Here is a 17,333-nt window from a genome sequence, read left to right on the forward strand (position 1 = left end):
TGACTTGATAGGAAAAATGGAAAACGGAAATTGTTCTTTATATGAGATACCATAACTGGGCGTTGGAAGTATCATGACTAATTGACACATGACTGTGTATTTTGCAACATTATCATTACTCATGATAAGCATTGTGACTGTAAAACCGTATGGTGACCACAGCCTTCAGTACAGATTTGATTATCTGGTCACATTTTAGACTGTCATTTGTAATAATTAACTATCCTCATTTATCTTTTTTTTTGACCATGAACCTTTACTTTTCTTTGCTGATACAATAAAGTATCTCAATGAGAAGACTGTTAGGCCACTTTTGATCTTGACATATTTTCCCCAAGTCACATACAATACAGCCCTGCCTTGTAATGACAATAAAATAACCTTGCATCTTTGACACAGGTTATGATTGTTACACCTTTTTACACCCTTCAACTATTTTTAATTGTGAGTGAGTAAAATTAATTTCCATGCATTGTTTCCAGCCATGGCATCAGAAAGAATAGAGATAGAGTTACAGCAACCAGCAGTTTACTGACAAAATAATAAAACAGCTGCAAATACAAAAAAGGGGCAAAAATGACGAAAACAACACAGTGTAACAACGAGTCTATTACTTCCTAAACAATAATGTAAATCTTTCTGAGTGTACTGAGGTGTACAGTAAATGAAGTAAAACTACAGTTTTCACTATGTTGCTAAGCCTTACTGAAGAAAACAGACATTTTACAGTCCACATATCAAATCAACAAATGCTTCATGTTGTTCTCAGCAACATCTGCATACAGTATGTTTGGTCGAATACGGTAATAACGGTACAAGCAGGGTGACATCTGTCAAAAAGAGCTTTGTAAACATACAAAATGTAAACTGCTGACAGCCACAAGTGTGCATTCACTGAAAATAACACAAACAGGAGCAGAACTGCCGTATGCAAGTTTATGTGTACAACACTCCAACCCTTGACGCAGCACAAGGATTCAAAATATTCATGGTGTGCCTGCTTAAAAATATTTCATGTCATAATACAATATTCAATTCAAGACAATCAATCAGTATCATAAGCATGCCCTTTCCAGAGACTGGACATGAAATACTACATGAGGATACCGTCAAGTCATTACATGATATCATGTACATTTTTAAAATTTTCTATAATTCATTATTTACTAATAAATGTTGATAAACTTGATTAAAAACAGCCAAGTCCAGCTAACATTAAAACCAGTCACAGTCTACTTGTAAAATCTAACAACTTTGACAACTGATATTTACAACTGTTCACTATGAATAATATAAGCCATCCACCATTTCCGCCCCCCCCACACACACACTATTTCAACTGTTTTTACAATAGTGTTCCTCCTAACTTGGCTGTATCATACACATTACTGAATCTCTGCAATCAGCCCTGTGCTCCTCGGGGTTCAAGGCAAAAAGTGAAATGTGTTTACTGCTGAGGGGTAGGGTATTATAGGTGTCGGCATATGCGTTCTCTGTGTTTCAATGTGTTTCCAAGTGTTATGTGGGGTTTCACTGCCAACCCAACTGGGGGTGCAGGCCTGGTTGGAGGGGGAAGGGGTTTCCGGGGCCTGGAGCGTAGTTGGTGAAGCTGTTGGGCTGAGGAGGAAAGTTCTCCAAAGCAGATGAGGGATGAGCCTGGAATAAGAGAAAGAGGAGCAGTGTTTTTGAGGCTTTATCAAACTGACATTTAATTATTTTTACTTTGTCTGTGTGTGTCTGTGTGTGTGTGTGTGTGTGTGTGTGTGTGTGTGTGTGTGTGTGTGTCTACCTGCAGCAGAGCAGACTGCATGGTTGGGTTGTGTAGGCCTCCAAGCGCCGCAGGGGAGGCTGAGGGAGAGAAGCCTGGTACCCCAGGGAAGGACAGCAAGCTGGGGAACGCGCTGCCTCCTGGGCCCTGAAGTCCACTGCTCAACCTGTAACAGAATAACTACTGTCAGACTACAGACAACGTTATCTTCATGATAATACTATACTGTTCCCCATCACTACGTATCCTACTGGCTTTTACAACAAAATGCTACTAACAGTCCTTACAGATTTTGTTTTTGAATGCAGTGAAGTATTACTCTGATCAAGGAACATAGTAGGCGACTATGGGACTCTTAATAACTATTGTTTCTGTTGTTCTTTAAAGGAATTGTTCAACATTTGGGGAAATACGCGTGACAGAAAGTGAGTTGAAAAGCTCGATGTCACTCTCGTATTTGTCCATTTAAAAACAATGCTCGAGTTGGCATGCTGTTTGTCTAGCTTAGCATAAAAACTAAAAACAGCTAGCCTGGCTCGGTCCAGCGGAAACCTACCAACACCTGTAAAGCTCACTAATTTATAAGTTATATTTTGTTTATTTAATATGCATTTAATTCCCCATGTATAAACATTAAAAGTATAACTTGCTTCCTCATTTAATAGCTCTTGCAAGGATATAACCTGCCTCAAGTGCATTAAATGTCAATAGAAGGTGGGCCTTGTGCTTGCAAAACTTGTTCACTGACAAGATAGCATGTCAAATATATGGCTGACATTTATCACCAAGTAGAGCTGAACACAAAGCACAAAGTCTAGGCCTGAAACTCCAGAGCAGGACTAAGAGGGGACTTTGCACTTTGTTGGTGCAATGTTTCCACTTAGCACATAAAAACCAAAGTGGAAAATTGATAGACGTGATTTATGATGCCATTTTCAGGGGAATGGGAATAAATGTCAAGGTCTAATTACCCCATACCCAATTCTTTATAAAATACTGTGCTTACCAGAATTGAAATAGAACATTCAAATTAATTTACTGCTATGGTCTTTTCATGTAGACATACAGTAAATAATATTAGAAAATCGATATATAATCATTAGGTTTATTTTAGAGTATCCATATGACATGGCTTCTTTATAATGAGCAGTCGAAATATTAAGAGTTCACATACCCAGGCTGGAAGTTGGAGCTGAAGGCAGATGCAAAGCCTGGTAAAACTGGCGATGATGATGGAACTCCAGCTGCAGCTGCAGCTGCTGCTGCTGCGGCTGCCTGCAGTGGTGCCACCGACGCTACTGACGATGGAGTGGCCCCTGGCAGACCCATGAATGAAGACAACACAGGGCTCCCAGCACCGTGCCCTCCTGAAACTCCCAATCCCGGGAAGGCACCGGGGCTATGACCTGGCTGAAGGCCTGAGAATATAGAGGAGGCAGAGGTGAGGCCCAGACCGAAAGGGGAGGCTGCACTGACGGCAGCATTGGGAGCCAGGCCTTGGTAGATGGAGGTTTGTGGATGGTTAGAAATGTTGCTGGTAGGAGGCATTGCGGGCATGGATGCAGGCATTGTGGAAGGAGGGAGAGAGGAAGAAAGGGAGGAAAAGGGGGACAGACCAGGATAATGAGAGGGTGCTGGGCTAGAGGACAGAGCTTGGAGGCCAGGGATTCCAACAGGACTAGAGAGAGAGACTTGAGGAGAACCTGAGGGGTGTGCCAGGGCGAAGGAACGTGCCAGAGCAGCCTGGGCAGACCCCGGCACCACCAGAGAGCTAACAGACGGTGTTCCAGAGCGGGAGGTGCCCTTAAAGGCAGAGGGCACAGGGCTGTTACTGCCACTGTTACAACCCCCAGTGTGTCTGTTCAGGACTCCAGCTGCGGCCATGGCGGCCTGAACCTGCGCAGAATGAACTGGGGAGGGTTTGGGACTGAGACCTGGGGTGGAACAGCTCGGAATAACTGGAGTGGATGATCCAGGAGTGAGACATGGTGGTCCAGATGGGGTGTAACTTCGGATCACTGACCCAGGGGGGTTACCTGCTTGTGGGTGTATGCCAGGGTGGGTGTGTCCTGACTGGTGGTCTGTGGAAAAAACCTTCTGCTGAATTGGGCCCATGGAGGTCGTGGTCTGACTTAAGTTGTCTGTGATGCCGCGGGAGGTAGCAGGGGTGCCTGGTCGGGAAACGACATGGAAGGGGGAAGAGGAGAAGCTACCTGGGACAGGAGTTCCACAAGGAGTGCCTGAAGGGGTGTGGGCTTTAATGACAGATGAGGGTGTAGGTGTAGCATGGCCACTGGGGGTGTGTGGACCTGCTTTGATCACAGAGGGGGATGGAGCAGGGGATGGAGAGGGGGCATTGGGGTTGTGAGAGGGCACCATGCCGGGGAAAACCGGTGTGATAGGGGTTGTGGGAGTCGGCTGAGCGGGAGAAGCGTGGGGTGGGACAGGGGTAGAAGGCGTGGACCCATGAGGAATGAGGAGGGGCCCGCTGTTGACTCCAGGTGTGGTGTTCTGTGGATTGCCTGGTTTGGCGTAACCTGGAGGCAGAAAAAGATCATCGTTGGTGAAAAAGGTCATTTGAAATCAAGACTACTATTAACTTATGTTTTAAATAGCACCAGTGGTTACATTAAATGATTCATTTTTTGCTTTTTTCTGATAAGTAGTGTTATTGTTCAATACAAGTTTAAATTCCAGGACACAGACAGTACAGGTTAAAACCCAACAAACTATTGTAGAAGAAGTTAACCACTCACATCTAAAAAAAAAAAAAGGAGAGGAGAAATAGCCAGAGAGCATCCCTGCGTGCAACTTATCACTTGGTAAATTCCAACAATTTTCAAGATTGGAATATGTTTTCTTTTTACCTTTGGGGAAATGTTTAAGTACCTTTTTTTGGGTTGATAACCTCAAATTAACTGTCATCGTACACTTTTCCCTTCTCAAGACTGCTTTGGACATTTGTCAATTTAATTTAATTTAATAAAAACTTGAGCCATCTTTGTGCTTACGACCACATACAGCATCTCCCCAAAGGCCCTAAAAGATGTATTTCAACTGTGAAAACGGATGAGACAGTGCGTTCAAAAAACAAGTTATCTTAAGCGATGCATGTTAAATGCCAGCACATAGCATGATTCTAGAAAGAAAAAGATTAATTAATTAGTTTGAGGCTATTCCAAGTCCAGTCAATCAAAGACCCGTCCTCACAATTCACCAAAACATACCTCTACAATGACTGACCAGAAAACAGAAGTACCAGCACATTGTATTGCAATACGATACAACAGCCTTGAAAAAACACACGTTTTTGGCTGTGTTTCAATAGAATTTTCCATTTTGTCTACTTCATCTACATATACAGGAGGAAGAAAATAGTAAAAATACTGTACTAAATCAAATATAACAGAAATGTGGTTGCATTGGATATAATGCAATTTAAGAATGATCACAGAATTGTTGAATCGACATCTCTCCAACTCCAACTAAATGAAAGCGATCAAACACACAGCTGTTCTATTTGGGAGGGGGGTGTGCATGTTTCTGGTCACTCAGTGTACTCCAACCAAGGTAAGAAGCACATTCTTTACCTGATAAAGGCTTTAAGCTTGAGAAGCACGAGTAAGCAGGTAGTTAGGCAGCAAGCTTCAAGGAGTATCTATTTGCTGTCACAAACACACGTGCGCACACTCGAATCATACCTGCTACTTTGTGGGTGGAGCTGTAGGGGGGAGGGGGCACGTTGGCTGTTATAACCCCTCCCATAGAAACAAGGCCTGCGTTGTTGTACGCACCTGAGTAGCAGTTGCAAATATTACCACACATTCATACATGCACACAAACGTAAGAATCACCCCACCACTAACCATATCTCAACCAGTCCCAAATTGAAGTAAAAAACATGCTTGACTGTACCGAAAAGCAGTCAAAGTAGAAATTATTCATTCCTCAATTGTCTATCTTTCATATGTGTTTTCTTATCATTGAAGTCATATGCAGTTTTATTACTGTAGGAGGCAGGGAAGGTACTGTAAGGATGAGTGTGTGTGTAAGTGGATTGTTTCTTACTTGGTGCGATGGTAGCATGGGGTCGACACGGTGGTATAGGGTAGGGCACAGGCCGATGAGGGTTGTAGCTTGAAGGAAACTTTGAAAAAACAAAGACATAAAGCACACTGATCATCCAAATTTGTCTATTTAGAATCTGTAATGTAAGTTTTTTTTATATAGGCTAACATGTTGAATTCATTGAGGGTGACACTGAACTGTGTGTGAAAACCTAAAAAGACAAATATGGAGGAAACACGACTCTGTACGGTGATGTAAAAACCAAATGAGGTATTTCTGTGCAGCAATTGGTACAGTTTTTGTAATAGTAAATAAAAAATAGTGGAAGATTTTAATGAATACCAAAAGTCAAACATCTTTCAACACCTCATAAGTCCACCAGAAGATTTGCATTATATATAAATAGCTGGAGTACAGTTTGCACAATTTCAACAACAGATGTCTTACATCTAAATATGAAGGGTGTGTTCTTACTCATATATTTGCTTATGTATGCATTTCCATTATCCTGCTTACGCCCTGTACGCTGTACAGTCTTTACTCCACCTTGGTCGATCATTAGCTTATATAACTTGACATGTAGGTTTTTTTTTATCATGTCTAGGTAATTTAATTAGTCATGTGAGGCTTCATCACTCAGTCATGAGATTTCTCTGGGGCATCCTGGCACTATTGCTATTGCACCACTCTAGTGCTTACAGGTTTGAAAGGTCCAGTTATCCGAGAAGCAATTCCTTTCATCTCCATATTGTTAGATGTGTCATCTTTCTTCTCGCCTTCCTTCTTTACTGGAGGGATTCCCTGTGATTTGAAAAATTCCATGGTCAGGCTTGTTTTGAGCAGATAAAAAAAATCCAGAAAACCCTCTAGAGGGCTGAATACACGCCACATTTTTACTTTTTAATTAAAATCATAAGACAAAGAAATAAACTCAGTGCTCTATTTCAACCCAATTTTATTATTTCAACCAGTGAGAAATCACCAGTAATCTTTTTTAATAGCATTCAGATTTAATTTGTTATTTACACAATGTTTTTATACTAACTTTATACTAATCACTTTGTAAATTATAAAAACATAGTATATAGTATTCAAAGTGAAATATCAAACACTGTTTAAGCGAAGTCCCCTTTTGTATTTTGTCTACAGAATCTGAACTTAGTTCTGTTTACTAATATCCAAAAACATGGAGATGGAACAGGTTAAACTACAGGTACCTAAATACCACAGACATAGAGACCTACACATACTTACAGGAAATGTGCCACTGACCAGGCTGGGTCTGCCTTTAGGGTATGGGTTTCCTGGTATTATACCACAGGAGGAGATCATGGCTACAGGAGCCTTGCAGCCAACCTTACACACCTAGTGAGACAGAAGTTGTATTATTTTAGAAATTGTGTGTGTTTATGTTTGTGTGTGCTGCATGCATTTAAAGGTATTTAGCTCACATACCTATTATTATGGATATCGAAGATAATGCATTAAAACATGCAGTCCCCTATTTTAAAAACTTAACTCTAGATTGCTTTTCTATTTTCTTAAAATTAACTTTTGATACAAAGACAAACACATAAGATTAGCAAGTAGTCTGTCTATGGTAAGCTAGGCAAAGGTGAACTTACCTGCTCCAGTATCCGGCGAGCACGCTTCTTCTCTGACAAGTGTATGCGAAACAGCTCCTCCACAGGATGATAATTCTGAGCATCTGAAATATTCCTGTGTGGGAACAGAAATCCAATATTTAATGACCAACCAGTTAATCTAACAGCTCCACAACTGACTGAATCAGTGTGAAACAGGCTGATATGATAATACAACATTTGACAAACATTGTTTTAAAGTGTGTTCAGGATGCTTAAATGCATTTTCAAAATGTACTCACAAAGCTATTAGTTCCAGGACAATCAGTCTGTCCTTGGAGAAGGTGAAGCAATTCAGGATATTTGCAACTTTGGTTGTAGGGATTGCAACCATTTTCTAAGGAGAGACATTATTAATTAACACTATGAACATACTAATGACAGGGAGAGTTGGCCTTTTCTATCTATTTTTAGCTAAATATACAAAAATATTTACAAATGCAAACCATGAACTTTGGTGCCGGGTTGACTTAAAACACGTGTTACTCACATGCTGCAGAGCTTTAACTGCTTTAATCTGTGGCTCTGCCCATGAGAAGTACTTCAGTATCTCCATCACCTGCAGATGTTCAAGACAACGTTACAACTTGCAATAAAACACACAAACACATAAAACAAATGCATTAGAAAAACGCAGCAACGGAAAAATGCTGCAATCACAGAAAGAAAGCAGAAGCACAAACTTACAAACCCACAAAACAAATGCAACAGAAAAATGCCGCAAATTTCAAAAACACACAAAACCCCAAAACAACTGCAAGATATAAACAATGCAAATTCACTCGACAAAATGAAAGTGCGCCAGGCCACTAGGAGGACCCAACCTGAGGGATGGACCAGTCCTGTGGGACCAGACCCAAAAGACATGAAGAAGAAGAAGAAGAAAGTTGGCTAAGTTTTGGAGAGGAGAGTAAAAAGGTACGTTTTCCTTTATGTCTTTTTTAAACACTTGGTCGTAATCTTTTATAATATTATATCATCCATCATATTAAATCATATTAAACAGTATTAAACAATATTATTTAATACTATTTAATATTATAATATAATATTATAAAATAAAATGAATTATTATATTTTTATAATATTATAAAATATAATATTATAAAACTATAATATATTATATATATTTTTTATAATCCTATAAGAATTATATTATATTTTTATAATAATATAATTATTACAAAAGGATATTATAATACTTATAATATTCTTCTATAATATTAAATCACATTAAATAGTATTAAATCATATTATTTAATATGATTTAATATGATGGATGATATAATATTATATTATTATAAAAGATTACGGTGTTTAAAAAAGACAGAAAGGAAAACGTACCTTTTTACTCTCCTCTCCAAAACTTAGCCAACTTTCAAGCCCTGGAGCGGAAGCCCCTGATGTGACACAAGCCCCTGGCATGACGGAAGTGACGTAGAATACCAGAAATTACGTTTTTTTGAGGATACACGGGAATTTGAGGATACTCGCTGTCACTCCAATATTCCATGCCAAATAATGGAGACACTTATATCCAATCAGACACATTTCCGAAGCGATTGTAAATTTTTGTTGTTGTTGCTAAATGCAAGTTCTTACTGTACCTTTAAGGATATATATTTAATAAAGATGAGCAGTTCTGGTCTCAAATAGTTTTATTTTTCTTCTGCAGAGGGATAAGTTCTTACACAGCATGTGAATTTTTGTGAGAAATTACACATCCGACTGAGTGAGCGAGGGTTTTATAGTATAGACCAAACAATTGGTTCTTTCGTTATTTATATTATCTTTTTTTTTCTTTTTTTATAGAAATGATATACATGGGCACGAAGGTCCTTTTGTGACTTTTTTCCCTATAAATCTGGGTTTTCATGAGATATTAGACTTAAATTGTCTGATTGGTCAATGTCTGGCGGGTACATTTATTTAACACAAAATTCCATCATTTGATTCTCTGATGTGCAGTTCCCTTGATGATCCTCTGGATCTTTAAAAAGTAGGCTGAACCTGATCTAATGAACACACTTTTTTGTTATTGGTTGCATCTATGTAATAAAAGGAAAACGTGTAGGCTCTAATATCCACCTCTGTACATAAACTAAAGGAACACAGGAAAGATTAAGATGTTTGAAGTAATGGTAGCCTAAAGACCACGTTGAAATTACTCTTGTCAGTTTTACTATACGATTCATCATAATGGGAAGTAGTGTTTTTAATTTTAATTTGAAAAAAGTTTGCAGCATTCCTGTGCTTGCGGCGCGTTTGCCCTTGTCGGCCACCGTATGATAGTAGTATGAAAGACCAAGACAATTTGACTATCAACTTTACTGATAAATGGGAAGTAAGTAAGATAAGTTAAGCAGCAGCCACTTTTACATGAAATAGCAGGGTAAACACACTCAGATGTTATCAGTGATACTAATGAAGGTTAATTCTCTTTAGGTCAAACAGACTTTAGGGTGCTGCTGTTGTGCATGTTGGCTCACTGGAAAGCCTCTGCTAAACTAAACTGAACATTTATCCTCAGAATGCATTAGATCTAACAAAGTTTTTGTGATTATATCAGTTTATACACATGCCAAAACGTCCTTAGTCCCAGAAAATCTACCCATGTGCAGCATTAGGTGCAAGGTTTTGAGACTATATTTCTATCTCATGTCCCCTAAAAAGCTTCATGATTCGCACAAACTGTGAAAGATTTCACAAATTAGTGGGAACCATGTTTGTCTAGTGTTGTAAAAAAAAAAAAAAAATACAGTATGTGGTGAACAGGGTTTTCCTCAATGCGGATAAGCTGAAAGGTAAACATTACATGGAAGTGCTGCTGTTTGGACACTTACCTGCTCACTGGAGAAATATCCATGCACCTGCTCTATGGCTTTGATCCGCTGATCGGTCAGGACGCACTAAAACACAGAGTGAAGAATTACCAAACGATTTCCTATCTTTAATCAAACGTACAATTTGGGATTAGACACTTCTTACCTTTCTTATCTCATCCAAGACGATATCAAATGACTTCTTATCCATGTTTGTAGATTCAAACAAATGTTCGCCTCTTTGTCAATAAACAGTTATTACACTACGCAGCTAGTTAATACACTTTTCTTTTTTTTTCTACAGTACAACAGATAAGACCATGTCAGATAAAATGCATTCAGATTACTTGAAGTCCAACAACTACGTTTAAAGATGCAACGCTACTGATTTAAATTCATAATGCAGCAAAAGCATAATACACAGCAATGAATATTCGCAGTAAAAGATTTGCTCGGTAATAAAGCTGCATGGTCTTTACAGTCCTTATTTTGCGATACAACTTTCTGCCCGTGAACAATGACTTCGAAACAGGAGAAGCTGCATCTGCAGTGCAAAAACCTGTCTGCACCACAATTGTCCGCAGCTAACAACAAGCTAGCCAGATACAGCTAACTTAATTCTGCAGCAGAGCTAAATAAAAAGAGGAGAAAATGCGATAAAAAATGGTGTGTGCATCTGTTCGTTCGAGGTTAGTTTGAATCCGATGCTGGCGATGATTACAATAGAGACTGGAAAATGTAAAAAAAGCATTCAAAATCTTAAAAATAATGCGCTACGAGAGATAGCAGCGGTAGCTAGCTTCCTCTGACAGCTGGCGCTAGTAACGTCAACACCGGAAAGGACCCCTCTGAGGCAGTCTACACAGAAAATACACAACATTAGAGTTAGTTTGAGTAATATTAGCAGTACAACGAAATGATTTATAGTCAACGTAATTATTTGTTTAATTTACTCTAACGTGTATTTTTGTGCTTTTTAGTGTTTGTCTGCAGGCAGTACCAGGCCGATATTAGACAGAGTACAGGAAGTAAACATGAACTGGATCTCGGTAGCGGAGTAGAAAAGGGAATTGCAATAATTAGTTAGGAAAAATGGACCGCTTTTCGTGGTCAAATGGGCTCTTAGAAATAAACGAAACTTTAGTGATCCAGCAGCGAGGTGTCCGACTGTATGACGGTGATGATAAGGTACAGCTTTGTTTTCTGTTTGCTCAGTTTACTGGCTGACAACAACACAGCAGCTAGAACTTCTACACAACAATGATTAAATGGTAGAATAACGCAGCAACACTGGTGGTGCCGATGGAGTTCAAGTAGATCATTATGGGTTAAAGTTCTTAAATGTGTAGTGGGAGGTGGGTATAGACATAGAAACTCTGAGAAACTCAAACAATAGCTTGATGTCTTCTCCTGTCATTGTACCAGGCTAAGTTGGATGTTGGAGTTGTCTTGTTGAGCACCCATCGTTTGATCTGGAGGGACGTTAAAAACCATGTAAGACAGCAGTAAACGCTGCATACTGACTGCACTGATTGTGTGAGAACTGGGTGCTGTTGCTCACTGAATTGTCCTTTGTGTGTTGGCTCTCATGATGATGTAGGAGTGCTGCATAGCCATGCCCCTGTCACAGATACTCTTCTTTGAGGAGCAGGCTGCAGGAATAGGAAAGAGGTGAGTGTCAGTGCATTAATGTCTTGTGGTTTTTTGACAATGTGAATGAGGTCTAGTGTGTCAGTATTGCGTTAACGATAATAGTATGTGTGTTTTTATATGGAAATGTGTAATTTGACCCACAACTCCTGAAGAAGTTGGTTTGCAACTGCATCTCATTGTCATCATCAGATGTAGTTTGTTCAGTTGTCGTGGAGGTGGCTCAGTTGTCATCTTGTGAATTTAGTGTGGAACTTTGGTCGCTTGATAACTGGTGGTTGTATTTAGGAAGAATATTATAGTACCCTGTGGTTACGAGCTTCAGAAAACACTAATAAATGGAGTTTGAGTGAAAAAAAAATGTTTCTCAAACTGTTATTTCCACATTCAAGAATGAACCGTTGATAACAAAAATAATTACAGCTTATAAGAAGACAATGTTTTCATCATTATTATCATCCTGTAGTGCAAAGATAGTTATCCACCTGCACCCTACACTGACCAACAAGGAGCCAGGCCCCTACCAACACAGCAAGTACTCCTTCATCAAGCTGTCCTTCAAAGAACATGGTCAGATTGAGGTAGTTGTTTGAAGTTTTTGTACTTATTGTTCACCCTATAATCGGCCTTCTTTAGAGAAACTCTGCGTTTGATTCTTTATTACCTGGATCTGATATGTTGTCATTTACTTGCAGTTTTACAGGAGGCTAACAGAGGAAATGACTCAGAAGAGATGGGAGAACACACCAGTTTCACAACCCATCCCCACAGGAACTGGCTCTCAGGTGAGAAGCTGCACAGATATTCATTCTCATCCAACTAGAATCTCTAGGGTGATGTACATGTGAATGACACTTCTGTCAATTCAAATTATGTTCCACAGGATGGCAGTGTTGTCACTATATTCTTGGACTTGACAGTTAAAAGAATCAGAAATTCTGCCTCTGATTATTTTTTAATAATTTACTTTTTAAAAGCAACATCAGTATGCATGTTATTTATTTGCTGCTTTCCTCCTCATTGATATATGAAATCAGGTAGTATCCCACAACAGGATTTGCACTTAATTGAAAATATGCTTTTGTGTAGAAAGTGTGTACTACTACTACTGCTGTACTCTGCTCTGTCATTTCACTTGCATCATGTGTCTCCAAATGAAATTACATTAATCTTAGTTTTTTTTGTAAACATGATGAAATCATAATCACTAAAATCAGCTGTTTGTCTTTTCTTGTCCTTCACTGCTTCTTACCAACTTTTTAAACTGCTTGTGTGTTTCTTTCCTTTGTGGTCATGTAGGCAGGAAGGACTCGTGCAGTGGGGATTGTTGGCATTGAGAGGAAGATTGAAGAGAAGAGGAAAGAAACAGACAAAAACATTTCTGAGGTACTTTAAAGAGTAAATACTGAGAAATGTGTCAGAGTTGGAATTGCAGTGTAACTCTGTAGATTTAAATAGAATATTTATTTGAATATAAAATAAGATAAAGTGAAAATATAGTGTAATAAAAGTAACTGTCCATGTGTCAATCCCCCTTTAAAGTTGCAAAGTTTTATAGTGTATAATATATTATCGCTTATATAATAAATATTTTATATAATTTGACAAACATGAATGTGAATATGCTGAGAATACAGTGTGGTTTGGTGTTTTTTTAATAAATGTGTTGATGGGTTTTTTTCCTGCCATAAAAATGTACTCACTATCGGAATGTATTGTAACATGAATTCAAGCTGACCACAGCTGCTTTGACACTCGTTAGGCAACCATGAAGTTATGCGTTTATACAACCGCTGTTGGACAGACTCTATGTACATCTTTAATATGAAGTAAATTCAATAAAAAAGATATATGTGTGTGTGTATGTGTGTATATATATATATACATATATATATATATACAATCTTTTTGGACGGTCTGACAAATGGAGAGCTTTAGGGCTAGAAAGTCTTGTATCATCAGCCAGGGGAGGGGTGCGAGTGCTGTGGAATGATATTTAAATTATATCTGTAGCCATGAAGTTTTGTGGTTTATTTAATTCTGAACATTTTTTAGCACTATTACATATTTATTCTCTTTTTTTAGGCCTTTGAGGACCTCAGTAAGCTGATGGTGAAGGTAAAGAATGCTCCCCTTTGTATGTTCACACTGAACTTTTTCACATTGAAGTATCTATTGACAATTATACTGTATGATTGTTTAAACATCATAATCTTGGATATTATGCCTGTGTTACCCACATTGTTTAATCTAACAGGCTAAAGAGATGGTGGAGCTGTCCAGATCCATAGCCAACAAGATCAAAGACAAACAGGGAGACATAACAGAAGATGAGGTAAGAACTCGACCAGCAAACAGAAACAGGAAGACGTGGTTTAAAATTGCTGTACATGCAGCTGCTTCACCATGCAATTTTGTTTTTAAGTAGTTCGCTTTTTATTGAAGTTATGTTCTGCTTTATAGACCATCCGGTTTAAGTCCTACCTACTAAGCATGGGTATCGCCAACCCTGTTACCAGGGAAACGCATGGATCAGGTACACATTACCATCTGCAGCTGGCTAAGCAACTGGGAGATATGCTACAGGCCCCTCTAGAGGTAGGTTTGGCTTTTTGCGTGTCATGTTTTTTTTTTTTAAAGTCACTAGTCTCTCCCTGACCAATCCTGCTTCAGACTGATGTTGGGACCACCCACACAATCAACATTCAGACACAAAAATACAAACATAAATAAATATGGAAATACAGAAATACATATATAAATGATTAAATGAAGAAATATATAAATAAATAAATAAATGACTATGTAGAAATACAAAAATAGATCAATAATAAAAATAGAGAAATAGCCATTAACTGGCACTAACTTTTCCATTTTAATCTCTTACTTACTCTGTTTCTCTTATCCTTCCCTACTCTCTTAGGAGCGTGGGGGTATGATGGCTCTCACTGAGGTGTACTGTCTCGTCAACCGTGCTAGAGGGATGGAGGTAATGCTCACAGAAGTGTGCACACAACGTTCATGGTACCGACAAATGTCATTGGTAGCCGTCACATACTAAAGCTCCTATTTTTCCACAGCTTTTATCTCCAGAAGATTTGGTAAATGCATGCAAGATGTTTGAGTCGTTGAAGCTCCCATTGAGGTGAGTTTGAGTTTTGTTTGTCTTCGAATTCTGTTGTTTTTGTGCGGGCTTTCATACTTTCATCTGTGTATAGGCCATGCTATGTGTTTATTAAAGGAATATATAGGGCAGGGGTGGCGCCTGCTTCACAGAGGCCAGGCTCTTCCTGCCCAGCTTCCTGTTGTTGGAAGTCGTTTCCAGCCCTCTACGACTGTCATTTCCTGTCACTTCCCAGGGTTTCAAAAAGAAATACTGACCTGTTTCCGTACCACGCTGGTCCTATTACACTCAAACTGGTTGCTGTTCTTTAGCCATCTCCCTATTATAGCTTAATAAAAGATCTCTTCAGCATAAACGTATAGACCTGACGCAGACACACACACACACACACACACACACACACACACACACACACAGTTTCCTTCATCTGTCTTGCCCTGTTTGTAGGCTGCGTGTGTTTGACAGTGGTGTGATGGTGGTCCAGCTGCAATCTCACAGCGAAGAGGAAATGATAGCCTCAGCGCTGGACAGTGTAAGCGTTACCATTACAAACATTATACTGACAGTGACATGGTTAAGATCATGCTGGGATACATATGTTTCAAACAGAAAGTTTTGATCTTATTCTTCTTCTTCTGCAGGTGTCAGATAAAGGCTCTTTGACAGCAGAGGAGTTTGCGAAGCTCCTGGGTCTCTCTGTTCTTCTGTCTAAAGAGCGGTAAGTTATCTCATAGATTCAGATGAACGACAGTAAACCATTTTACCAAGACACATCATGTCATTCAGTTTTACCACACAATATTTATGATATTACTATACAATATTTTTACAACAATTAGAATATTCCCAGTTGTCTTTCTTATTTTATTGCTGTGTTTCTTCTTAATTTCTTTTTCTCCTCTTTTCTGTTCCTTCTTCTTCTCCAGGTTGCTGCTGGCTGAGAAGATGGGCCACCTGTGTAGAGACGACTCCGTGGAGGGTTTGAGATTCTACCCAAACCTCTTTTAAACCTGTTTACAGTCATTATTGTTGAGATACAAAAAAAAACTTTACTGTTCTACATTGTCTCTACTGATAGAGGGATGCATTAAAAACAATCCTCTTACCACTACACATACATACTGATGTACAACAGCGCACTGTCTGCTGTACTTTGAGTACAGTAGTGTACCTATCCGATCTGGTTATGATTATTCTGTTGGTGGTAGATCTCTGCAAATCCACTGTAGGTGCCACCAACTATTTCCTATCTAGGTCTAAGAGAAACAAAGAAGCTAAAACAGACAAAACTGTTCAGAATACTGTACATGCAGCAAAGTGTTCACTTCTCGGTATAGTGATCATCATGTGTGTAAGGTAATAAGTGGCTTTGGGAAAACTGACTTAATGGGATAGAGTTTCTTTTTCCAAGTGGACGGTTATGGAAAGCCCAAAGCTACTGACCATGTTTTCTTAAGTAAAAAATACATTTATGTAATAAATGATTAAGGAAAGAAGCTTGTCATGGTGTCTTATCTTCTGAGGAGGGAGAGATCATGGACAGATTAATTAAATGCATTACCTTTTTATCTTGTTTTGCTCTCTTAGCCCTGTCTATCAAAATGAGATTTTTGTCCAATCTTCAGTCAAACTGTCTTTGAATGTGATAGCCTGTGTCTGGGACAGATTTAAAAAAAAAAAAGACCAAGATAAAATAAAATACCGCATATCTGAGTTTGGTTCACAGCGTATAAAATATAGGGCACATTGCCAAATGTCATTCTTCAGGCAATTAATCCCTTCATTGCAGAGGTTGTGTTATAGAAATTCCAGTTGTGACTGTTTTGAAGCCAAAGTGAAAGGTGAGGACTGTATTAATTGGCACAGTGAAGTGCTTGTAAATCCACATCACCATATCTACTCACAGTATATCACATAAAAAGTAACTGCAGAAGTAGTACCAAATGTGTGAAATATGAGCATATTAGTCTAAGTAGCTTCGTGTCTAGATGTTATACTCGCTGCTGGGAGTGTTGTGCTGTACAATGTACTTTTTATTTTAATCTCATGTGAGTCCCTGTAGGGCTTTTTTACGCACAGAATAAAAAAGTTCTTTGTTTCCATTGTGATCTGAGCTGAGCAGTTACAGGGTGTTTCATCTCCAGAGAAGCTTCCTGTTTTCTGCTGGCTCTCTCCCTGGAGGGAAAACGAAGGTCTGCCGTGCTCTACAGCTGATTAGATTACCCTGCCATCCATGTGGTTCACTTATTGATAATAAA

General features: G+C 38.9%; 2 protein-coding genes across 5 annotated transcripts; one reads left to right on the forward strand and one right to left on the reverse strand.

The window, feature by feature from the left end:
- Positions 1 to 511: 511 nt before the first annotated feature.
- Positions 512 to 10,845, reverse strand: proser1 (proline and serine rich 1). 2 transcript variants are annotated; one of them, XM_051401225.1, is made up of 12 exons: positions 10,468 to 10,845; positions 10,323 to 10,388; positions 7,970 to 8,038; positions 7,722 to 7,816; positions 7,462 to 7,555; positions 7,091 to 7,201; positions 6,536 to 6,637; positions 5,837 to 5,915; positions 5,470 to 5,562; positions 2,943 to 4,305; positions 1,790 to 1,934; positions 512 to 1,656 (listed from the first exon to the last, which is right to left on the reverse strand). In XM_051401225.1, the coding sequence occupies exons 1-12, from the start codon at positions 10,510 to 10,512 to the stop codon at positions 1,531 to 1,533; spliced, it is 2,388 nt and encodes a 795-aa protein (XP_051257185.1). In that variant the 5' UTR covers positions 10,513 to 10,845; the 3' UTR covers positions 512 to 1,530. The 2 variants fall into 2 exon arrangements, with proteins under 2 accessions (XP_051257185.1, XP_051257186.1); XM_051401226.1 differs by lacking the exon at positions 5,470 to 5,562.
- A 39-nt stretch (positions 10,846 to 10,884) lies between these two features.
- Positions 10,885 to 16,571, forward strand: vps36 (vacuolar protein sorting 36 homolog). Of its 3 annotated transcripts, none has more exons than XM_051401229.1 (14): positions 10,885 to 10,990; positions 11,727 to 11,795; positions 11,902 to 11,972; positions 12,418 to 12,532; positions 12,647 to 12,736; positions 13,251 to 13,337; positions 14,037 to 14,069; positions 14,209 to 14,286; positions 14,415 to 14,549; positions 14,875 to 14,940; positions 15,032 to 15,096; positions 15,523 to 15,607; positions 15,717 to 15,793; positions 16,002 to 16,571. In XM_051401229.1, exons 3-14 carry the CDS (start codon positions 11,917 to 11,919, stop codon positions 16,081 to 16,083), a joined length of 969 nt encoding a protein of 322 aa, XP_051257189.1. In that variant the 5' UTR covers positions 10,885 to 10,990; positions 11,727 to 11,795; positions 11,902 to 11,916; the 3' UTR covers positions 16,084 to 16,571. The 3 variants fall into 3 exon arrangements, with proteins under 3 accessions (XP_051257189.1, XP_051257188.1, XP_051257187.1); XM_051401228.1 differs by lacking the exon at positions 10,885 to 10,990 and adding an exon at positions 11,211 to 11,233; XM_051401227.1 differs by lacking the exon at positions 10,885 to 10,990 and adding an exon at positions 11,258 to 11,489.
- The last annotated feature ends 762 nt before the right edge of the window (positions 16,572 to 17,333 follow it).

The sequence above is a fragment of the Dicentrarchus labrax genome, unplaced genomic scaffold (assembly GCF_905237075.1).
Source record: "Dicentrarchus labrax unplaced genomic scaffold, dlabrax2021, whole genome shotgun sequence".
NCBI classification, from domain to species: domain Eukaryota; kingdom Metazoa; phylum Chordata; class Actinopteri; family Moronidae; genus Dicentrarchus; species Dicentrarchus labrax.

What these genes read in the sequence shown, in the direction of transcription:
- proser1 (XM_051401225.1), bottom strand. Translation starts at nt 10,512, where the DNA reads ATGGATAAGAAGTCATTTGATATCGTCTTGGATGAGATAAGAAAG. An exon ending in TCTTGGATGAGATAAGAAAG is followed by an intron (nt 10,389 to 10,467) that starts GTAAGAAGTGTC and finishes TCTGTGTTTTAG; the next exon opens with TGCGTCCTGACCGATCAGCG. An exon ending in AGCTCCAACTTCCAGCCTGG is followed by an intron (nt 1,935 to 2,942) that starts GTATGTGAACTC and finishes ATTCTGTTACAG; the next exon opens with GTTGAGCAGTGGACTTCAGG.
- vps36 (XM_051401227.1), top strand. Translation starts at nt 11,394, where the DNA reads ATGGACCGCTTTTCGTGGTCAAATGGGCTCTTAGAAATAAACGAAACT. An exon ending in CCACAGGAACTGGCTCTCAG is followed by an intron (nt 12,737 to 13,250) that starts GTGAGAAGCTGC and finishes GTGGTCATGTAG; the next exon opens with GCAGGAAGGACTCGTGCAGT. An exon ending in TCGTTGAAGCTCCCATTGAG is followed by an intron (nt 15,097 to 15,522) that starts GTGAGTTTGAGT and finishes CCCTGTTTGTAG; the next exon opens with GCTGCGTGTGTTTGACAGTG.